Source organism: Melanotaenia boesemani, chromosome 23 (genome assembly GCF_017639745.1).
Source record: "Melanotaenia boesemani isolate fMelBoe1 chromosome 23, fMelBoe1.pri, whole genome shotgun sequence".
In the NCBI taxonomy this organism is placed as follows: Eukaryota; Metazoa; Chordata; class Actinopteri; order Atheriniformes; family Melanotaeniidae; genus Melanotaenia; species Melanotaenia boesemani.
The window spans coordinates 14345331-14371000 of NC_055704.1; the positions used below are offsets into that span (position 1 = coordinate 14345331).

Sequence of the window (25670 nt, forward strand, 5' to 3'; positions counted from 1 at the left end):
GAGCATGCTGGTCAGGGAAGGCAAATTGAGTTATCCCCAGTCATGGCCTCTAGGACAGTGAGAGCCTTGTGAAAGGCTGTAGCCTGGCTACCTAATGACTCAGTCAAACTCCCAGAGATACTCAAAAGGAGGGGCGACACTCGACTTCTGGGAAACTCTTTGGATGTTCAACAACAAAAACGGGACAATTCAATATTCTGTAAATCCACTAATGTGAATCCATTAAGGAAAACCACCTACATGCCTCCTGAAGGTTACAGGCAGATACTAAAGAGCAGCAAGTGTCCATAAATGGCATTTAGGGTCAACTTTAAACTATCAAGTCAATGGCTAGGCATCTACAGCTACAAGTGGAAACAAAAAAACACTGAAAACACAAAAAGTCTATTTTATTTTTTTTTAATGCACATGTAAAACAAAATAAGAAAATAATGTGTCTTCTGTGTATTTTGTGTATTCAGCAGACACAGGGCTGATATAACTTCCAAGTCCCGCAACATGTTAAAGAGCCAGCATCACTGTAGATGCTACACCAATCTACCCAGCTCCCGTCTTCCCATACTCTACCGAAGCCTGAGACAGAGGAACCAAACAGCCCTTAACAGAGGATCTGATACCCCATGCTCCTGAAAACATTCTCTGCAGGATTCTCCAAGCGAAATGGTAAATGCTTTCTCCAAGTCCACAAAACACAACACTGGTTGGGCAAGCTCCCTCCAAGACCTAGAGGATGTAGATCTGGTCCAGTGTTCTACGAACAGGATGGAAGCCACACTGCTCCTCCTGAATCTAAAGCTCAAATATCCCACGGAACCTTAAATGTACCTTAACATGAAAGCTGGGGAGTGTGATCCCTTGTAGTTGGACCACACCTTCTGGTCTTCCTTCTTGAAGAGGAGCTACATACCAGTCTGCCAGTCCAGGGAAACTATCCCCACTGTCCATGAGATACTGCAGAGGCATGTTCCACAGCATTCAGAGTATTGAGGAACCCTGGGCAGATCTCATCCACGCCTTGGGCCCTGGCACAGAGGAGCTTTTTAACCACCTCTGTAACTCCAGCTTCAGAGATAGGAGAGTACCCCCAATCCCAAAAGAAAGGCATCTGTACTGCTATTACTGTTGTATAGTGGTGTTATTTTCTCTATAGCAACACCTACTGTTTAAGATGAAGACTGCAGAATCCAGAGCACCTCTAAAATCTGGTATCGCATGGTTAAGTTGCTATGTTGATGTCACAATTCAGCTATGCAACAAATAATACAGTGAGCATAATAGCTGCTTCATTTTTAGTAAACACTCATTTTACTTCTGCAGAAGAGAAGTGAAGGAATTGCTTAAAGCTGCAAAGCTCATAAAGAATGGTTTCAGACAGTCTAACACGCGACATGCCCTACAGATTCTATGTTGCCTGACAATAGTTTTTTGTGTTAGATTCAGGCAGCGTCATTGTAAAAATCCCCTCCGGACCAGGTACTGAATATCCTGCAGGGATGCTAAACAGCAGTAGCTGACCTCAAGACAGAAATAGCTGCCATTTGTTATTCTTCACATCCCTTTAAAGTATGAGACATGACACTAATGTAGTGGATTAAATTGACCCTAAACAAGTAGCCTGCTGACTCTGTGGAAAAAACAAAAATTCAATTTGACATGTTACGGTTGACTACCAAAAACAACACGACATGAAGAGCACGGCTGCACCTCATTTGTAAGGACGCCAAGGCTGAGTCAGCTGTGGACCAGATTCAGTCTCTTGTGGCTTCTAAACGCTACTGTGTGAAGCAGTAAAATATTACTGAACAGATAAATAATCAAGTGAAAAGCCTTCCACAAAAGTGTCAAAACCAGAGCAAAGAGTTCAGCTCCGCTATTAATGTGACATGACTACATGTTGCCAGCAAAGGCAGAAAAATACTGCAATCTGATTCTGTAACGTGCTAAATTTGAGGAAATACTAAGTTAAAACTGTTTTATTTTCTGCAGCATACATTCATGTTATACAACTTTTTAGAAATCAAATACTAAAATACTTTATGTACTTTATTCACAGAGTCAGGATGTAATTAAAAAGAAAAGATATTGCTTTTTGGAATGAGTCTCTGTACACATGTGCAACACATGGCTAATATTATAGTCAGCTAACCAAAGAAATCAGTTTATGACTGGGAGGTTGATGGATTACACCCTGAACTGCCTTGGTAAATAAATAACTAAATGAGAGCGCAAATAAGCCTTTGTGGCTTGTTTGAATTTGGATGAAGTATTTGTGAGGACTGAAGAATTTGGAACTTTGTTTTCATTTTACCTCCATCCACTTTGAATTTTGAACCACTTTGCTTTGATAGTAGATGTGGCTCAATGTTAAGCATTAAAGGTTTTTCCTCATGTTAATCAGTCAGATGTGAAACTTTTAGCAAAGTAACTTTAAAGCTGCATCTCTCCCTTAAAGATTGGTGGAGAACAAACCAGAGACAAAATAATTGTGAACGTCTATGCTACATTATGCTACTACCAGGGCCTGCTTATGGTGCCCCATACAAAGTTAAAAACTAAAGGAGACAGAGCTTTCTGTTCAGTGCCCCCAGACTCTGAAACTCTCTTCCTTTGGACTTGAGATTGCTGTGCTCTGTGGTCGCTTATGAAAACATCTTTTTAAATCAGCTTTTTATTCATTTTTTGTTTCTTTGTTTTTACATAGTTGGCTCTTGTTAAGCACTTTCACTGATTTTATATCTTGAGAGGTGCTATATAAATAAAGTTTTAAATACTTAACTTACATTACATTTAAAATTAGTCTTTTGGCAGACCTTCAAAGCAACTTCAAATTTTAAGCACAACATTTTGGCTTTCAGTGCAGTAAGAAACCCAAGATTAAAACTCAGTACTAAGGTTATGTCCACACAAACATAGGTATCAATTTAGCCTCGCCTCTTAAGTCATGCTGGTGACCTTTAGTGTAACAAATGTGTAAAAAGTCCTGGTACCACCCAGATAGCAAATATTGTTTGGCCCAAATTTGCATTTTTGTTTGGGCCATATTTGGTCTTGACTTACAGCTTTGTCTAAATATTAGTGTGGCTGCCAAAACTCAGTTACATGATCACCACATGTGGCCTATAAGGAAACTGCCATAAAGCAGGCCCATTTCCGGCTTATAATATACTTGTCTGAATAAATGTTCAGGCCAAAAACGTACATCCGGACCATACACCGTACAGAGTACATTGGTGAATGAGCATGAAATTATGAGTGAGTTTAGGTAGACTTATATGTTGTAAGTCTTAATGTTTGATTTAGGAGGCCATGGGTACCCAGTTGGGTTTAATAAGTAAACAGCTTTTAACCATTTTGGTTGGTCAACTCTTACCCTAAACATGAGTCTAAAAAAAGAGTAATGCTACATACATGTAGATATGTAACTGATTGTGAGCAAGTTTACCATAATAAGTTTCAATAAATGGCTCCATTTAGGTTTTAGGTTTTAGGAAATAAACCAGTCTGTTTTTTTCAGGAAATAAGATCAATTTAGAAAGAAATATCTATTTTTTTATCTAACAGCTGACACTGTGACAACCCGTCAGCAATACAAATCTAAATAAATACTTATCTGCATTATGTGCTTCAAAAGACAGGCACTGCAATACATTTCACACACAGCCTTCGTACACCTCAACATGGATGAAGAATGAAACAAATCCAGCAGCTGACCCTCTATCCAGCCCAGCTCCTTCCAATTTGCATAGTAAATTTAATCAATCACTATCATATTCCTCATTCCTTTATTACCACTTGTGCAAAGTAGTTCATGTAAAAATATCAAACTGTCATCTACATATAAAAGGAGAACGCTATCAGCAAAATGATCAAGTTCCCCTCTCATCCAGTGCTGTGGTCCATGTAAAGTCCATATGGGGGAGTAAGTTGGCCTTAAAAGAATGTGGCAACCTAATGACACTTTTTTTTCCTTCCACTTCAGCTAAGACAGAAAAGGAAAGACACTCACCTCTTTCATTTATTGTTTTGCACTCTCAGGAGAAGATCAGTGGGCGAGTAAATGCCATAATCTTATTTGAAAGGACAATGAGGAGCCACTCACTCAGCGACACACACTTGGCTCCGATCCTCTTCGCTGCTCATACCCATCCCCATAAGAAACATCTGTGTGCTCAGCAGCACAGGCTTTGCCAGAAAAGCCTCCCAAATGTGTAAACACACACCGACACTCCCATGCACATGCACACATCCAAGCATCTTTTGCCTTCTAAACAAATCCCATTCCAAACATGGAGGCCTACACTGACTTCTGCTGCAATAAAAGAAAAGAAAAAAAAATAAAAATAAAAAAAGAGTGGGCAACATTTTGTAAAATTATTCAACACCATCTCTGATTGGCTGGTTAAGGATAAGAGGTGTGCTAACAGCCACTGTCATTGGGCAAGTAATACATGAAGTGGTGGCTGATGTAGGGCACAGGCCCAGAAGCCAGGACAGGAGGCTTTTCATAGTGCCATGGTTACCATCACGGTAACACATTCAGACACTTGTCTTGGAGCAGCTCCTGCCCCTGGGAAAGGAAAACAGGAAGTAATACATAGAACAACCTCCTCCAGAGCAGATTCTTTTCATCCATCAACATGCATCCAGGCCAAGTTAAGAATGGTTCTCAGATGACCTGCCAGTAAAAACTATGCTTTACACAGTTGGGCTTAAGTTTAAAGGGCATACGCCTGGTTGTTCATGCATTCTGGCTTATCTGCAAAGGTAAAACACTGTATTTCTTCCTCACTTTGTGCCACAAGGAACGAGTGATCTGCCACTACCTTTCAGGGAATGCCACTGCGTTTTAGTTTCAAAGATGTCTACAAGAAAATGTTATTTTTGCTTTAGTGACAAGCTAACCCTTATCAGCTTCCCTAAAGACCCAGCAATCTTGTATCAGGTATTGCAGGTTCTGTTGGGAATAAAATATGAGTCTGAGATAATAAATCATTGCATTCATTTACATTATACACAGCATCCCAACTTTTCTAGAATTATGGTTGTATGTGGAGTTATGACAGTTGAAATGCTAATCTAGATGTGGCCAACATTAGGAATTAAATGACTGGAAATGATAATGCCAGGTCCACCTAAAGCTCAACTCTTATTCAAGCAGGATTCTACAAGCCATATATTTGGAACTTCCACCATTTGTGTCATTTATCCCTGTAACGCTGTCTGGCCTTACTGGCAACTCATTTAAGCATGTGGACAGAACAATAAACACCACTTGAAAGAAATTCATCTGAAAACTCTGCAAGTATTTTTAGATTTGAACTAACCTGTCACTGAAGTTCATGTGGTTTGGTCATGAATGAAACTGTACACGACGTGCCCTTTTTTGTCACCTACACTATGATTTGCAACTTTTATTGTGCAGCTAAGGGAAAGGTTCCTGATTAAACCTGTGTTCCTTGAGCAAAATAAATTGTTGGTGAAAACAATATAAAAATCTTAATCATTTGTATCTAATCTCTTTTGTATCTAAATGGGGACTCGAATTGGGCACTTGGACTCGAGTTGCATTTCCAGGACTTAAGACTCGACTCAAACTCCCAATTTGAGACTTGCGAATAATGTTTTTATTATTTCCCATGATCTCCTCTTTGATCTCCTGTCTGCTGTCTGTGTTGTGTACTGTCATTTTCCCAGATGCAAAACTGGCGTAATGTCACACAAACACAAACACGTCCATTCCCACATCAAAACAATGGCACCACCGGTGAACACATCTTTTGCTGCTGCACCATTGTAATGTTTGGCTATTTAAAAAAAGGTAATAAAAAAAGAGACAAATATAACAGTAGCAAACTGTAACATCTGTGGTATTAAATTCCAGGATGATGGATCCACAACATCCACTTTAAAAGCACACCTGGTAATGTTATTCACTATAACATTATAACATCTCATTCTAGAATGCGCCGCTAGGTGGCAGCAGCAATTGTAGTAGCTCTGTTTTTAACTTGTGATTTTTTGCAATATAGCCGTCTTTTTTAAGACATCAGCTGTCAATCTGTGTCTGTTCGGGTAGATTTTTTCGCGCTGGTCAGAGGCTGTGCTATACGGGAGATTTTTCTGAATATTTTTTCTTTTTTGCAAGACTTGTTATTGTGAGTCTCCATGGCAACGAGACTTGTTTACCATCGGGATCAACTGATAAAACTCTCCAAACTCAAGATTATCAGTGAAACAACACTTCAAATCCCAACGGAGTTGAAAAGAAAGAGAAGAGGATGCAGGGCAGGAGCGAGGCAGAGAGAAAAACGGTGGCGATTCAAACCGTTTCTTCCAACGGTTGTTATGGGAAACGTGAGATCGCTAGTTAACAAAATTGATGAACTCCAGGTGCTAACCAGGTCTCTTAAAGAATACAGAGAGTGCAGTATTATGTGCTTCACCGAGACATGGCTGCATGAACACATCCCAGACTGTAATGCGTCTGTACACGGCTTCAGGACGGTCCGTGCAGACCGCAATAAACAACTCAGCGGGAAGCTGAAGGGAGGTGGAATTGCGGTGCTGGTAAACCAGCGCTGGTGTCATCCTGAACATGTCACTGTTAAAGAGAAGATCTGCAATAGAGACATTGAACTGCTAGCTGTGAGTCTCCGCCCGTATTATTTACCCAGAGAGTTCACATGCGTTATTCTGGTAGCGGTATATATATTACCTGGTACCGCTCCAGACGCAGCCTGTGATGTCATTAACTCTGTAGTGGCCAGGCTTCAAACACAACATCCAAACGCATTTGTGGCGATCTCTGGAGATTTTAACATCTCCCTCTCTGCAACTCTACCAACTTTCCAACAGTTTGTCAGCTGCTCCACCAGAGAAAACAAAACGTTGGACTTATTTTATGCAAATATTAAAAATGCATACAGCTCCTTTGCCCTGCCACCTTTAGGAAGATCAGACCATAACCTAGTTCTTCTCTCCTCCTCCTACAAGCCCATCGTTCAGCAACAACCAGTCATTAGAAAGGCTATTAGAACCTGGTCTAATGAAGCTGAAGATGCTCTGAGAGGATGCTTCGAGGCTACAGACTGGAACGTCCTATGTGAACCTCATGGAGATGACATCAATGCCTTGACTGAGTGTGTGACAGATTATATTAACTTCTGTGTGGACAGCACAGTTCCAACAAGAACAGTGAGGTGCTTCCCCAATAACAAACCCTGGATCACCAGTGACCTGAAAAAGCTGCTGAACATCAAAAAGAAAGCTTTTAGGGATGGAGACAGGGAGTTATTGAAGTCCACACAAAAACAACTTAAAACACAAATGAAGAAGTGCAAGGAGGACTACAGGAAGAAGTTGGAAAGTAAGCTTCAGAAAAACAATGTGAGGGATGTGTGGTCAGGAATGAAGAAGATCACTGGCTTCGGGATAAAGGAGGATCAGACCGATGGAGGTCTGGACAGAGCGAATGAACTGAACATGTTCTTCAATAGGTTTAGCTCACCTCCTGCTTCAACCCCAACTAGCCACACACCCTCCATGAGCCCACAGCTTTCCTGTCACACCTCCACTCTGTCACCCTGCAGCTCAGTCAAGGACCTGGACACAACCTCATCTCCCTCCACATCAGGACTTCCTGAAACCTCCTCTGCCTCCACCTCCACTCTGTCTGTCTCCTGTAACCAAGTCATGCAACAACTGGTGAAACTGAACCAGAACAAGGCTGCAGGTCCAGATGGTGTCAGTCCCAGAGTTCTCAAGACCTGCTCAAAACAGCTATGTCCGATTCTCCAGCACCTGTTCAACACCAGCCTGAGCCAGAGAAGAATCCCAGTGCTGTGGAAAACATCCTGCCTTGTTCCAGTGCCTAAAAAACCACAACCAGCTGAACCTAAAGACTACAGACCAGTCGCCCTGACATCTCACGTCATGAAAGTCCTGGAGAGACTCTTACTGGCTCACCTCAGCAAGCAGGTGAAGACCTTTCAGGACCCATTACAGTTTGCATACCGTAATGGGCTTGGGGTTGAAGATGCCATCATATACCTGCTTCAGAGAGCCCACTCTCATCTGGACCAGTCAGGCAGCACTTTGAGGGTCATGTTCTTTGATTTCTCAAGTGCTTTTAATACGATTCAGCCTGCTCTGCTGTGTGAGAAGCTGCAGAAATTCCAGGTGGATCCCTCCACAACCACCTGGATTTACGACTACCTCACAAACAGACCACAGTTTGTGAGACTGAAAGGTTGTGTGTCTGAGATGGTGGTCAGCTGCACTGGAACACCACAAGGGACTGTACTTTCACCATTTCTATTTACGCTGTACACCTCAGACTTCCAGTACAACTCTGAGTTCTGTCATCTGCAGAAATACTCTGATGACTCAGCAGTTGTTGGGTGTATCAGTGATGGACAAGAAGCAGAGTACAGAGAACTGGTCGGTCAGTTTGTGAAATGGTGCGTTGACAATCATCTCATCTTGAATACCAAGAAAACAAAGGAGATGATTGTTGACTTCAGGAGGAACAAGAACACACATAGAAGTGTTTCCATCATGGGAGAGGAGGTGGAGGTGGTGGAGGAATACAAGTACCTTGGAGTTCAGCTGGACAACAGACTTGAGTGGAAAAGCAACACTGAGTACATTTACAAGAAAGGTCAGAGCAGACTCTACTTCTTAAGGAAGCTGAGATCTTTTAACGTCTGCACCAAAATGTTGCAAATGTTCTACAGGTCTGTTGTTGAAAGTGCAATCAGCTTTGCAGCAATCTGCTGGGGCAGCGGCATCAGAACCAGAGACTTGAAAAGAATTAACAAACTGATCAAGAAAGCCGGTTCTGTGCTTGGAGTAACTCTGGAGCCGCTGGAGTTGATCATCAAAAAAAGAATTCTGTACAAGCTGACGAAGATAATGGAAGATCCTTCACACCCTCTACACAACGCCGTGACGAAACAACAGAGTGTGTTCAATGGGAGGCTTGTTCAAGTCCGATGCAAGACAGAGAGATACAGAAGATCCTTCCTTCCAGCAGCTATCAGGCTGAAGAACAAAGCCCTTAATTAATTAATGTGATTGTTTTACTAAAAAATTACTACTACTACAATATTGAATTTCCCTTTGGGATTAATAAAGTATTTTTCATTCATTTCATTCATTCATTCATTCATTCATTCATTCATTCATTCATTCATTCATAATATGAAAGCTTAATGTTAGCATCTATATTAGCAACAAGCTTAGAGCCACAGTGGTGTAAATGTTAGCTTGTTGCTCTAAAATAATGTTTACTCCCCCAGATTGGCAACACTGAATGTGTTGAGAAGAAGAATGAGACATTTACTGAACAGTTTCCATAAACTGCTGAGTTTGCCATGATGATGTTAAACTGGGACCAATTTGGGATCAGGCCCACTGTGAACAAAATGGTTTTACTGGGTCTGTTTTACTTACAGCTGTTGCTGGTTTAAGAATGTAAGGAATATTTACTGGAATCTATAAATTAAATAAAAAAAAAAGTGATCTCACAAAAATGAAAAAGAACCATAGCTACAGCCAGAAAACACAACACCCACCATGGAAGAGGACATACAAGACTGGGGAATGATGGTGGTCTTGTGAGTATTGTTAACAGAAAAATCTCGAACCTAAGAAAAAGAAAATACTTTGAAAAATAACGGCGGAGACAGTGTAAACATAGACCTTAAAGTCCTTCCTTGCTTCCCAGTCCCCTCACCATCTTAATATGCTACACCCTGTTCCACTTCACAATCCACAAAGTCACAACTCAGCAGTTGTCTGCTTTCCCCACACATGTAAAGAGTTTTGGTTGTAAATATTTAAAGTTTAAAAACTTGTGTGTCGTAGAAAAATTACCAAGAGTCTGGAATAAGTAAAAGCATAACAAAATTTAATAAAGAAAAAATTAACACTGACAAATTATTTGCAAGTAATGAGAGTGGTCGTCCTGACTCGCGTGAAGTCAGGAGAGAAGGTTTTATACCTTTCTGTTTACCTGAACAGATAAGACCAGGACAGAGTGGAACCTCCCATCCTCAGAATCTGGATTTGGGCGTGTAAATCTGTAGATTGGTGTCTTAAACAGCCTATGTTATCTTTAAAGAGTTAAGCTATGTCCCAGATCTGCGTCTGTACCAGTTCCAGCCTGCACCCACTATCAAAGTTCTGAGGAGATTGGGGGTCTCGTCAATCCCTTAGTGAACTTTAAACAGAGACAGAACAGAACACAATGCACACAAGTGTAGTATAGGAACAATCACTGTGAATACAATTAATAAGTCAAAGAATAAAGGTATATAATAAAGGAAGTAATTATAGGGGTGATTATAATATATAAAGCATAATAAATAAAATTTCTTCCACACTTGCCATTGTCGGCCACAACCCGTTTCAGAGCCAATTTTCAGGACAAACTCACTCTTAACACTCCTCAGACCACAGGGTAATTTTCTAGAATAATTTTATGAGATTTAAGATAATCGGGCGTTTGCCATCCTTGGTCAGGAAGGGGAAAAATTGGGATAAAAACAGCCCGATAATCTTAATGCGAGTACCCCTCTTAACTGTGGGCATCTTAAGCCATTGTTGTGCAGATTTTACATCTTTATCTGCTGCAATACACCAGTCTAATTATTAATGAGTCATTAAGAGACTTGTGCAGAACTTAAATGTCATTTTAATCAGATTTGTTTCAGCGGGAAAATATCCAAAACCTGCAGAATAGCTGGTGATCCCTGCACGGGGGCGTTGCATACTGGCCCTTCTCTTTACATTCAAGAAAGAAAATGCTATGAATTGCAGTATTAGTTTTTAAAATTTCTCAGTGGGTCCAGATGGAGTTTTATACACATTAAAAACTCATGGATGAGTTAAGTTAAGAGCATATTTACTAATCTGAATACATTTCCATGTTCATCTACAGGTTTTTTTTCCCTATATTCAGTAAGAGATGGACAAGGCATTTGTCAAGCTGAAGATCAGTGCTGTTACAAAATACTGGTAAATAAAAGGTGAGTATGAATTTTAAATTGCTTGGATTTTATAATGCAGCCTTCTGAGCAAAGCGGACAGCAAGCATTGCATGGCAGATTACTCGTTACAACTAAAAGTGACTTGCGACTTGACTTGGACTTGAGGTCAATGACTTGAGACTTAACTTATTTTCCTGCTAATCTGATCATTAAAAGGTTTAAACCACCCCTCCCAAACAGACTGAAAATTTTCCAATAGAGGCTGATTGGATAAACTGAGATCCTTACATGACACATTTATCGACTGGACATTCGCCTGGATCAACAGTACAGTCCTAATACTCAGGGGTTAGCATGTTGCTCCCCAGCACAGTATGACATGATATACTGTGTAGTCTCCCACTTTTTCATTACACACCCTCTTTCTTGGACAGCATCTTTTCTCTAGAGTCAGATCACATCAGCGTTCATGCCCCATGTACATTAGTTATCCTTAAACACCTCGGAACCCCATTGTCTGTTGACTAGTTTTCCTTCCCTGAGTCACTATTTGTAGTCAACTACTGCATACACACCCTACTCTCTTGGAGAAGAACCAATCCAGCTGTACAACCAACACAATGTCTTCACACTTCCTCACATTTCAACCCATTTACTTGCTGCCATCATCACAGATAGATAATCATGCAAGTCCTCTCACCAAAACAAAGACACATTCATTGCTAAAAAGTATTTCTTAAAAGTTAAAACTTAACTAAATAGATGTTTCCAGAATTATTTACAGAAATCTAAACTAAAATTAAATTTCTTGAACTTCAATTGTACCCCCACCAAACAGTTACCTTTTATATATTCATTTTAAAACTCACCTTGTTTTAATAATACTTTTGGGTTCCCAGTTGTCTAAACTGAAAAGCAGGCCGGTAAAAAACATTTTAACACAGACTGCCATTGTGTGATTTGTTTTCATTTTTAAAATCAGCATTTTTTTTCTGTCAAACGAGACTTTTATGGCTTTGCCGTACAGAAAAATCAGTGGCAAACCAAAGTCTGGATAAAATAAAAAACTGGATAGAAAACAGTCCATCAACAAAGCCTTATACAAGAGAACAAAGTACATTCAGCACACTGGAAACAAACAGTAGCTGTGTGGCAGACATTTTTTACATTGACAAGATCTGCATTTTTTTGTAATTTCTTGGTAAGCTTGGCTGAATCACATACTGATGCAATTGAGAAGTCTGAGTTAAATGGGTTTATTCATATGCACTACAGAGAAGTATTTGCTGCTAATCATTACCACCTTGTGTAATAGTGAAATAATCCATTGAGGCACTAAATGCTAAAATTTAAAACAGATGCTAAACACAACAAGAGGGCATGAGGACAGCTGAATGAGTCAACTGGCTGCAGCCAGTAACAAACCATCTCATCTGTGCCTGTATGATCTACTGCACAGGAGATATCAGCCAAAAGCAGGTATGGATAACATTTAACCAACTGCCTGTAACCTGCCATGACTGTGGCAGAAAGAGTTTGGACAGCACTGAGGTCATACGGCTGCTGAGCAGATGTTGCCCCACAAGACCCAAACCATGCAGGGACCACAAACCCTAAAGAACAGCCCCTTGTTCCTTTACAAACACCACACCTGTTCAGCTCTGTTTAATTTGTCCAATTGTGTAAATTACTGTGTTTATGACTTGTGGGCCGTAAACAGGCAGTTTCTCTGGCAGCCTTTCATTGGGTGTCATTACATATGGAGAACATTTAATTATTCACAGCAAACTATCATTTTTAGCATGCCAACGAGGGATGCAGGCGACAACTTTCTGTGTATGAGATGTAAAAGAAAAAAAGAAAATGAGGAGGCCTTAGTTTGGCACTGTTGAAGCTGTGCACATCCAAGATACTTCAAAGACATAAAAGGCATTGTAGGCGATACCCAATCCTCCTCAGCTCAACAGATCTGTGGAATGCGTCATTCATCTGAATGAACACAATCACTCGGAGTGTAGATGTAAAGGGGGCGGACATATGAGCTCAGATAAGAGATCAGCTGAGTCAGTGGGCCAAATTATCTTTGGCCAGCTAAAGATAAATCACTCTTAGGGAATAAACTAAAGAAAACCAAACACAAGCTGGTCAGATGGAAAAAATAAATAAAATAAAAAACAGCTATTTGTATTTATAAAATGTAAAAAAAACTAAAACAATTTTATACATAGATTTGCTTGACTGGGTTTCTTGCCATATACAGTGCCACTAACCTACATGTTTCTGCAGACCAATCAACCCCCCCCCCCCCCCCCCCCCCCCGCCCTGCAAAAGTTGCTTAGAAAGTGCTCAGAGAATATTGCAGGGAGTTTGAGGTGCTCACACTCCTCAAAACTCCCAAGATGCCAGTCTGATTGGATTTGTGGGACGCAAGCCCAAGCCACAAAGACTCTATAACTCACAGGATCCAAAGAATCTACAGCTAACATCGTAGTACCAGATCCACAAGGACAGCCGCATGTTCTTTGTCCACACCTTGACTGATCAGGGGTCTTTGGCACCATAAAGAAGACCTACTCAATAAGGTGGTCATAATATTAATTCAAATTAAAGGGCTCTGCTCAACAGCTTGATGTCACGTGGTGCCCAAGCATATTGACCAGTTAATATGACTCGGGTGTATTGCAACAGGAAACATCCAAAACCTGCAGGACAGCAGTCTTCGAGGACCAACGTCAGACACCCCTGGTCTATAGCATGCTTTCATTCTGACTTTAAAAAATTCTCATAAGCACAGAATATGGCATTTGCTTTGCACCTTCAATAAAATCATGGGTATAACATATAATAGTAATGAAGGGGTTGAGACAAAAGTCCACAGGCTGAGTTGACACAAAATAACATTTAATGGTGCGTTTAACAACCTGGAATCATGGAAAATCTTCGATTGCTATCAGTCTTTGCACAATATAATACATACAAAGCACTTCGGTAAACAATATGCAACACAAGCATCCTCAGCACTTATCTCCGACAGTTACTGTCGCCATGACAATGAGGATGGGTATAGTTGGGCGATTTAGCTTCAAAGAAAATTGTGATAACATAACACAATACGGAAAAAAGTTTCCACCATCATCTTATCATGATTAGCCAATATCATTGGCACAAACTAAATTAAGGGAATATTCTATTCTTCCACTCCATTCAACACCAGATTACCATATTCAAAGTGTGTTTCTTTTGCTAAACATTGCCTACCACAGCAGCATTGTAGTGCATAAGAAGCCAAAACTCAGTTTTCCCAACGGGTGGTGATCAGGAAGCAAGACAAAGGCAACTGAGGACATCTAGGGATAATAAAAAAAAAGCCACTCTGACAGAGATTAAAAACCAAAAATGAAACAAAGCACAGTACAAAAGAAATAGGCACATAAAAAACAAAAAGAAAGAAAAAAAAAGAACAATCCAGATATAAACTAACTGGGGAGCAGAATAAAGGCAAATGACACCCCCAATAACCCAGGAAAACAAATGACAAAACCCCAAACAAAGCTCAACCAAAACCCCCAGATTTTGACATCCTTGCACGTTTTCATAGTCTGGTTTTACTCAAACAGTATGTTTTTACTCAAGTTAATTGTTCCAACCTTCAGCTGTTGGCCAGCTGATCTCTTGTAGCAAAACTACGTCCACACTGTTAAAATAGCTTCTTTTAAAGGGAATCAATCATCATGTGTGGTGGCAATTTTATTTATCAAGATAAAAAAAATTCTGGTATTATCATGGACAGTCTGACATGGGAAAGTTTTAATGTGGAGAAGAAGAAAATAATTCACCTGGTAAGATTGCTGTGAATTATTTCTATTTGCAAACCATTTACAGGTTGAAATACACACTTATTACATACTTTATCTGGTTGGACCCGTTCCTTTTGCCCTCAGAATTTCCTTAATTCTTCAGAGATTTTACTCCACATTGACATAATAGCATCACACAGTTACTCCAGATTTGTCGGTTGTACATCCATGATGAAAATCTCCTGTTCCACCACATTGTAAAGATGCTCTATTGACTGTGGAAATGATATGATATGATATGATATGATATGATATGATATGATATGATATGATATATGATATGATATGATATGATATGATATGATATGATATGATATACTAAGATATGATATGATATGATATGATATGATCTGATCTGATCTGATCTGATATGATATGATATGATATGATATGATATGATATGATATGATCTGATATGATATGATATGATATGATATATGATATGATATGATATGATATACTAAGATATGATATGATATGATATGATATGATATGATATGATATACTATGATATGATATGATATATGATATGATATGATATACTATGATATATTATATATGATATGATATGATATACTATGATATGATATGATATGATATGACATACTATGATATGATATGATATGTTATGATATGATATGATATGATATGATATATGATATGATATACTATGATATGATATGATATATGATATGATATGATATGATATACTATGATATGATATGATATGATATGATATATGATATGATATACTATGATATGATATGATATACTATGATATATTATATATGATATGATATGATATACTATGATATGATATGATATGACATACTATGATATGATATGATATGATATATGATATGATATACTATGATATGATATGATATGATATGATATGATATGATATGATATATGATATGATATGATATGATATACTATGATATGATATGTTATGATATGATATGATATATGATATGATATGATATACTATGATATGATATGTTATGATATGATATGATATGATATATGATATGATATACTATGATATGATATGATATATGATATGATATGATATACTATGATATATTATATATGATATGATATGATATACTATGATATGATATGATATGATATGATATGATATGACATACTATGATATGATATGTTATGATATGATATGATATGATATGATATACTATGATATGATATGATATAAAATGATATAATACGATATATGATATGATATGATATACTATGATATATTATATATGATATGATATGATACACTATGATATGATATGATATGACATACTATGATATGATATGTTATGATATGATATGATATGATATATGATATGATATGATATGATATACTATGATATGATATGATATATGATATGATATATGATATGATATGATATACTATGATATGATATATGATATGATATGATATACTATGATATATGATATGATATGATATATGATATGATATGATATGATATGATATGAAATTATATGATATCCTATTTTTGATGGACTTAAATTTCAGTTCAGATATGAATAGACACTCTTCCTCATTTTTGCCTATTTTCCAAATTGGGGTTTGCTGCTAGACAAAATCAAATCCTAGGGAAGGATTGGTGGGTTTTTGAGACCCACAGCATCAAGAACCACTACTAAACAAACTTGAGTCCTTACTTTGTTTAAAAAAAAAAAAACTCAGAGCCTGCAAGAGTGTTTAAATTAGCTATATGGGAAACAAAGAAGCTGTCATCAGTTTCCCCACAAGCATGTGTTCTGTGGTCGAAAAGATGCCTGAGGTCTTATGCCCAGTTGACATAAGACCTCAGGCATCTACCAAATGTGATTTCAAAGTGGGTCATGTTAAAAAAAGGAATATTCCATTATAATGGGCATACAAATCTGGGATGGTTTTAATGGCAGGTAGGTAGAGGTGGTAGAGAGGTAGTCATATCTGAGTATCTAAGTCTCTCTCTATATATATACTTTTCTCTTTCATAGAAATTTGTTTCAGGCCTCCCTTGTGCAAAATCACATGAAGAGTACCATCATGTAGAGATGGTACTTTAAATGGCAGCAAGGGAGTCAGCAAAGAGTTATGATGGATTGGAGCTTGTGGGTACAGTTTAAGCTAACTGACCTAGCATTAACCTGTCAGACAGAAAATAGCATGTGATTGCTTAGTCAAATGTCAGTCCATATAAGACATATATGGTATAATGACAGTTTTAGAAGGATGAGAATATAAAAAAAACTGCTTTGGGGGGCTGCTTTGAATAACTTGGTGCTAATGCTGTGTTGCAGCACTGGTGTCAGTCACTGTAAAAAAATTACAGGATGGAAATAAAAAGTAAACATAAGTGGGATTGAAGAGAGAAGAAGAGAACATGTAATAGGTCTCCCTGCCTTGATTGTCACACTCTAAAAGGGTTCATCTTTGCATGTCAATTGCTCTTCGCATAGCGATCATGTTTCTATTGTCCTACAGCTCTCAGCAAGGTGTGTAATCAGCCTATGAAGAGTCTGGCATCTGAAGGCAATTAGCAACCGACTTTTTATCGTCACTGTAGAGGGCTTTTGGGAAAAGAGCAGAGGGGCCAACGAGATCTAACTAGGTCACCCATGGCTGAGCACTGGAGGCTAGATTGTTCCCCAATCAATCGACTTAAGGGGCCTAATTAAATCTGCCAAGTTTTAGTGGGGTTCAATAACTATGACGGCACAAGATTTCAAAAAGAATAGTCAAATTTCATAGAAAGGTCTTAAGTCGCTGCAGCTTCCACTCTGTCCCAGACAGAAGATGTGACCACAACAGTGGAGAGCTGAGCAAACAAGCAATAAAATCACAGTCCAGCTTTTTGTGGTTCTTTTTTTCTTTTCCCATAAAAGCCTACCACTGTATTTCAAAGACAGCTTCAGTCTCAACAATGGTTTGCACATGTATAACTGAACAGCTCTTTGAGGTAAATTAGATACCATTGAAGCTCAGTAAATACTGGATGTCTAGACATATAAACATATTTCTGTGCATACTGTATGAAATACTTTAACAACTGCATAAATATTGAAATAGTCCAATATTTGGGGAACACTTTCCCAATATTTCTTGCTTTTATGTACAGAAAAAATGGATGTTTCAGGGCCTTAAATGGATCTCATCAGAAAGCAACTAAACATCCAGTGCATGTGAACAGCCCCGCTATGACAGAGAAATGCAGTGATCCTTTTATCAAGTACTAAAAACCCTCTTGCACGACAAGCAGACAATGAGGTATTTGTTTTTGCTAACTTTATTTTACCAGTTAAACTTGTGTTAGTTAGTTTAATTGTTATGCTGTATCTTTAAACATGTTTTGTTATGGAGGCACGGTTGTGATGGAAACTATGCAGAGGACATGCCTGTATAAGAAATACTTGTTCCAAGGAACTGATCTGTCCACATCAGTGGAGAGGTCAGATAAACAGTGCCTGGGAACCTTGTTCTAAAAATTACTAGATTTAATAAAATCTCTGGAATGTCGGTGAGTGAGACAGCATATCAGCAAAATGTCCGGAGTAATTTCCACAGCGTAATTTCTGCATAATGTTCTGCCTCCTGTACATATTTAGCCAGAAATTGTGGAAAGAGACTGAACAAAACTGTCCTCACTTTCTCCTTAAAATATCTGCTGTTCATGTGTAAAAGTTGGTGAGTTAGAGTAGTTGGTCTGCAAAAGCAGTCATTTTCAAAGATAAAAGATTTTATTAACCCAGACCCATTCCTCAATGCTAATTTTATACATGCCAAACAGATGCAGTTCAGCCCCACATCAATGTGTGCATACACACAACAAGCTGACAGCAGCTCAGTGATGATAGCACCATTGGTCAGCAGTGCTTGTTCTACAATGCCAGCTTTGTTTACCATCCCACCATGTTAAACCTTTGTTAATCAGTCCATTCCAGCTCACAGGGGCATTAGTGATGGATCAGTTTTGAGTCCTATCATGTTACCTCTTTATTTTCACACAGATGCACAAAAGGCATATCCATCCCATCTTTAAAGGCTTAATGTTTTGGTGGAAGGTAAATATTAATGTCAAATACACACCGATGTCGCCTAAGAATGTTTCATTCTGACCCAATAATCAGATATATTCCCCTCATCTTTCACTTTGTATTGTGATCCATTAGTGTAAAGCCATTTTAAACTATAACTGTCTGGGTCACAGGGTGGACTAAACCAAAGAAATTAAATTTTGAACCAAACACCATGAGCCAAATGGCTTGAAATAAATACATGCTGTGCATGTATTTATTGCATGTACAAATATTCACTAGGAAAGTGTTTATTATACAGTTTATGCTGTACCTGCTCCACTCGAATCTCGTACTCTCCGTTTAGTCTCTTCCCCCGGAAATACTTCCCCCTGCATGGAAATAAGAGACAAAAAGTGATCATCAAAACATTGGACATATGCTTTTTATACACACTAGGCCACTTTCACATGTGGATTCTCCTCCTGCACCATAGCGCACATGCTCCACAAATTCCTCAAAGTCAAAACAACCTTAAAATATCCTGCTGTTTATTTCATTCAAGGCGAGCTGAAACAGACCTTCCAAAATACCTTGCAAGTAGGCAAATAATAACTCACATTTTCCATGATTACATAATCTGACCTTTCAGGCTTTCAAGTAAACAGAATCCCTTGAGAAAGAACAACTGGTGAGAGGCTATAGAGCTCTTTTAACAAAGTGTAAAACCAAACAGGGAGTTTTTATTTATTTATTTATTTATATTTTGGAGTTTGTGTGTGTAACTGCAGCCATTTTTGTTCAAAGAGGAACCATAGCATTAGCTCCATTTAATGAACTAAATCATATCATCTATTCACTGATAATCAACACTGCTCTAAGGTTTTGGAGAACTGTCAAGGAAAATATGCAGAAATCCTCCTGTACTCATCCACCTGTTAGCTTGAAGTCTAAACAATGAAGTTCCAGTTACAGAGATTTCGCCCCTTTTGTTGGACATGCAAAATGTAGCCTGACCAAAAGACACATGTGGATTGTTTGGGCTATTAAAAATATTTTTTTTTTATAAACAGAAAAGTGTAACTTGACTTTGTTACATATTTCTACATGGCTAATTTATATACACACTGCTAAATTTAACATGTTTAACATGTTTACTGCTTATCTGGTTTAGCTAAAATACTATCCCACCGGGAATGAATTCAGTATCCTGTAATATCACTGTATTCTTCTGTATTTTTATATAGACACAATGAACTAAACTGATTCAAGACACAAGCAGTGCTTTTTGAAAAGCTAGCATAAGGATGATGCTTACCATGCTAACATTAGCTAAATAGCTGAACTATTTTAAGCCTAAAGTTTAGCTCGGGATTGTGGATATTGCACATCATTTCTTAGAATACTGAAATTTTAGTGCTTAAAATGCATACAATTCCCAACACACATTTACACTGACGTAATCTTGGGTTAGCATTGTTAGCATTGCAGAATGCAGGAAGAATGTACAGAAACTTTGCAACTGACTAACTTCTATCCAGGAAAATTCCCAGCTTCCCTCTGTGTAAAGTTACAAGCTCATGCTGTTGTTGAAACAATGAGAGAAAAAAAAGAAAAGAAAAGAAAAGAAAAGCAGTTCTTTGCATAAGGTTTGGGTCATCCCTCATTGCTTTTTATATTTCCAGGAACATAGTTGCAACATTTTGTTGAAACATGTGCAAACTAGTATGAAAGTCAATATCTTGTGTAACTGCTTGTAGTCTTCAACAAACTTTCCTGTAATTTCTAAGTTTAACAAAGTGCCTAAAGATACCATTTAAAATAGGGTCTTTGCAAATTCATCAGTTGTGGGTAGAAACCACATTAGTTCATCTCTTGAGTTAAATGCTTTTCTCTGACTAAATGATTCATAGGTCAATGACCTTCTTAAGATTTCTCTAAATCTTATCATTTTGTTTTTTATTCATGTCACCTTCTTTTTGCAATAACAACTTCAGTACAGAGGTAAAAAGGGAAAATCTAATAAATTAAAGACAGCATTAAAGGAGTTTCTCAGATCTCCTTGCTCAAGCACGTTTCTTGATAGGTTTACTGTTTTGTCTTTACAGCCATGCCCCAGTGTTCAGGACTGAACTTTTACCTTTTGCAAGCATTGGGCAATGAGCAATCTGTCAAGGGCTTCAGGCTGAAGCTGGGAGTAGCGGACTATCTAGGCTACAGGCCTTCAGTTACTGGGACAGGCTGTATATAAGTGCTTTTTTGAACCCACTCACACTCAAACACATTTCCCTTTTGCACCATTTTCCTCAGAGCTTCTCTCTAAACGAAGCACTGTTCCCACTCTGCTTGTCCTCTCTATATCCGCCTCCTTTGTTTTTCATCTGCCTACATCTGTCCTTTCAGGACTGATTATTAATGTTCATTACAGTCACTGAGGAGCATCTTGTACTTAACTTTTCCCAGCTGTTTGACTTGAAAGTGTTTGGTTCCAAAGTGTATCATTCTCTGCAATTTTGGAGGCCATGAATCTTCAGCGTGACAGACCTACATATTAAACAGTTAATGCCCCCTGTGTATTGGGACCACCAATGAAAGTGAGCATGAGCCAGGACCATCAGACTCACAGACTAAAAAGGACTGGTATGCCTTTAAAGGTATTGCAAAGCGTGTCGTCACTTTAAGTGATCAATGAGCAAGAGTTTTAAATGTGTTCTGCTTAGAAACGAGGTTTGAGCTCTCCCTCTCTCAATCAGACCCACACCCAGAACATAAACACTATGAAGCTGAATTCCTCCTTCTTTTACCATGAGAATATGTTCCCTCTTGTGTGTACCACTAATAGAAAGCATACATGAGTCATATGTAAAAAGAAGCTGCTGCCCCTCTGGGTTTTCCTCTTCCCCTTATCACAGATTCTTTCTAAAACCAATGTTATGTTTATATTAATGCATGTGTAAAAGTAATTTTCAAATAATCAAGATAATTTCTTTTATTTTTCATGTATGAATCAGGATTTGTTTAGACTTTCTTTCAGCAGTTCATTCAAGAATGTTTGAGTAATATGCGACCTCTAGTGGTTATTAGAGCAACAGCACGTTAAGTGTCAAGATGGCTTCCATTAATGCGACAGAAATTTTACAAAACAGTCTAGTCTTTACCCAAACCATGATCTTTTAAAACCCTAAATGAGTCATTTGATGCTTGTTTGATTCATTTTAAGTTACAAAAGGTTTTATTGCGCAAAATTAACCCAGATGCCAGTGCTCAAGTCAAGTCCTGTAGCTTTAATCACGACATGTAATGGTGGCATCCATCCAACATTATCACCTGTTTAAGTAAATACTTGAAAATTATGTTTGTTTGATAGTGAAACACCCATGAGAGTCATATTTGAGGGAGAACAAATATCTTAGTTCAGAGACTTGCAATAAATAATAATAATAAGGTATAATAAATACCTGCCCACCTGTGGAAGTGATAACGCAGAGGATGCCTCTATGGACTCTAAGGGTATGGCCTACACAGTTGTATGGATTGGAGGACTTAATGGGTTCTCTGTAATGTTTTAACAGTGTTTTAGCCCACTTAGAGGGAACAGAAATGAAAGCATTACTACTGAAGTTTCCAACCTTCAACTCTGTTTCTAAATTGTTGTGATGGCACACTGACATTTATTAGGCACATTCCTGAGGCTATCGTTGTCCTGCAATGCACCAAAGGTGAAAAAACACATTTTAACACATTTTGTTCTGGCCTGACCAGTCAAACAAAGATCCCATCTTTGAAGTTGAAATTTTAGGTGCAGCTGGATTCAGAACTTTATGGTGAATGAACTGGATGCATCTTATTGGCCAGGCTAATAGCTGGTTTTGGCTAGGACACGGCTTCCCTTAGCTTTCATTAGCAGAAAAAAAACGTTACTCAGATTGAGGACAGGGGGGGATTTATAATGGAGGACACACCTGGGCCAGGTTTATTATTGAAAGGTTGCATGTTATAAAGATATCATCTCCTCATTACCGCTTTTCACCAAAGTCTTTGAGAATCAAAATCAAGACATTTCTGGGATGTCATCATTAATGAACCCCTGGATTCTCAGATCAGACCAATATACACAGCTAAAGATAATGGGATTAATTTTCCTTCATTATGTACATTACTTTCTTAACTTTTAAGCTCCTTCCCAAAACAGTTCTAGGACTTGCCTGCAAGTGCTTGTGCTGCAGTTCATGAACTTTTGCCCTCTTCGTGAGGCACAGCACAGATAAACTAATCCCACGGGGGAATTTTCTGCTTCTTTCGGTGAGTGTGTGGGCTTCATGCTTCTTCTGTAGACATAACATTAAGTTAAGACTCTTCATATGGCTCAGGGCAACCAGGGGCTCTTCTGGTACTTCACTATGTTTAAGAAGATGTAAACAATTTGCCAGAGCAGGACTGAATTGAGCAATCAAATGCTTATATCATTCAGAACGCATTGCAAACAGACCGACAGCTACTTGGCAAATCTTCCAAATGTCGGCCTGAAAGAGAAGGAGAGAGAGAGATGTGGAGCGAGAAAGGGAGGAATTGTTGGTGGTTGTGGTGATGCTCTCAGTGCTGTGTACTGCTATTGTGCATCAGTCATTGCTGGAAGCCAAGGCTGTCAGGACAGAGCAGGGTTTCCCCAGAGACCCTAGCCTCTCTGTTGGAATGACCAGGAGGAAATTCAGCCCCAGAGAGCGAAGGGTGGATGGACAGACACCCTCATAGTCAAAGCTATTCAGAGAGACTGGACAAACAGATAAGTAACCTATATGACATCATTGCAAAAGATCATGGACATTACTGAGGCAAGGAACGTTGACAGAGCATCGATTGTGGGGGCATAACATGCCTGAATTAAAAAAAAATACAGAATTGTTTTCTTGTTGCAGTCAGAAAAGTTCTGTTTTAGCTCTTCTTTGCTCTCTGTTTCTGCTTCTTTAAGTCCAAGTCTGCTCTGACTGATTGGTGGAAAATTGGGGGAGTAAGTACAGAAATCAAAAGCAAGTTTTCTCAAGATTACATGCTGATTATTCTGTTATCTCAAGATAAGAAATCACATTTTTGCATAAAAATATGTTAACTTACCTTATTACCCCAAGAAATTAGCTTTTTGTTTTTGTAACTTTTTTTTGTTTTGTTAAGATGATTAGATGGGATGATAACGGGGAGCTCAAAATTATTAATGTCACAAGCAAGTGCAAACACACATTTTTTTTAAAAACCAGGTCCCATAGAAAATAAATCCGAAAATGCTACTGATTTGTTTCTGCATTTACAACCAATACACAAGTTTACTAAATGATGATGTCATAGCCCCACCCCTTCTTTAGTCCACATGTGCAAACACCCCCAACAGCTCCAACAATAGAAGATATTTTTTTTATTTATTTGCTTTTTTGTATTTTTAAATCGTAAAGAATGTGTATTAATGTAAAATAAATTCCCAATGACGTTGTTCTTTACTAAATGCATTAGAAACTGTGTCAACTTGCAGTTACTTAAAGGTTTACCATGTTGTGGCTTTCCTTTCATAAAATCATGACTTTATAACTGCAGTGTTAAAAAAAAAAAAAACACCACTCAAGTACCTTAAATACACCTGTGCAGTGATTTCTGCTGCATGTGTATTTGAGATGATCTTCCAAATGTCTAACGTAAGAGATTAAAACTAATTAAATGTGCTCTCATGAATAACAAGCCTATGATATCTTTTCCATACCTTAGTTTGCTTTTGCACCCAATATCAGTACCCAAGTAAAACACACGATCGTCTCATCATATCATGCTACACATTCTCAAAACTAAGTCTCACTTTCATCAAATGTCTTTTTTTATTTGCTGCATCAAGTAACTGGAACTTGTTCCGAAAACTCTAAAACTAGATGCTTTCATTTCTGTCTTTGTCTCTCCTCCTAAAGAAGAAATTTGGTGCCACAACCTAATAGCACTTTTTAAATGATTTACCTAAATTTATGTGCATTATATATATTTTTTTGTTTGTTTGTTTGTTTTGTTTTTTTATTCTGTGCTACAAGTGCTTCCTGGCATTTGCCAGATCAACATAATAAATAAGAATTTGTTATTAATGTTTTGCCTGGTAAAATAAAGGTTAAATGAAATGCTGTAGTTTAAAATAAAATTTATTTTTTCTATTGTAAAGTATATATTGTATGTTGTTGTGCTGACCTAATTTGTTTAAAATAACTTGGGTATAGTTCAACAACACAGTGAGAAGTGGCTAGCAGCTAGCAGCTAGATCCATGTCCCTAGGCTGAGCTAAGCGCTTAGCCCCGAGCTAACTTATCCTTGTAGCTCATTTTAGCTTCTCATGTCATCAGTACCCCAGATTGCAACAAACAACTGTACAGCCCCATCCTGCAAGTAGTAAGGACTGATTTCTTCAGTCTTCTATGGTCTGTTTGACCTTAATGAAACTTCCAGCCATTAAAATGATTCATTTAAACTTCATCTTATGACTAAATTAAGGTTAAAACTCGCGTTTTAGCAGATTAACTTTCCATTGGTGGTCGGTACAACGTTAAATGAGACATGCTGCAAGAGTGATTGACTGTTTACTGTGCTCAGATGTCTGGTATGCTTCCCCCATGAGCTACGGTAAAGATGTGTTCGGGCTTCGGGTGCTTTCTTGCAGATAAAGTCATTCTGCTGGCTGATGAGGCTCCAGTTAAACTGGTGACCGCAGACAGGATAAAATCAATGTTTACTCATGCAAATGCATGAAAAGCACACCACATCT

General features: G+C 38.3%; 1 protein-coding gene across 3 annotated transcripts in view; it reads right to left on the minus strand.

The window, feature by feature from the left end:
- LOC121634788 (synapsin-3-like) overlaps nt 1–25670 on the minus strand; it is a 132489-nt gene that overhangs the window by 91242 nt on the left and 15577 nt on the right. For all 3 annotated transcript variants that reach the window (XM_041977708.1, XM_041977707.1, XM_041977709.1), the window contains exon 3: nt 19221–19278. In XM_041977708.1, the coding sequence (XP_041833642.1) occupies nt 19221–19278 (58 nt within the window). The remainder of the gene's footprint in view (nt 1–19220; nt 19279–25670) is intronic.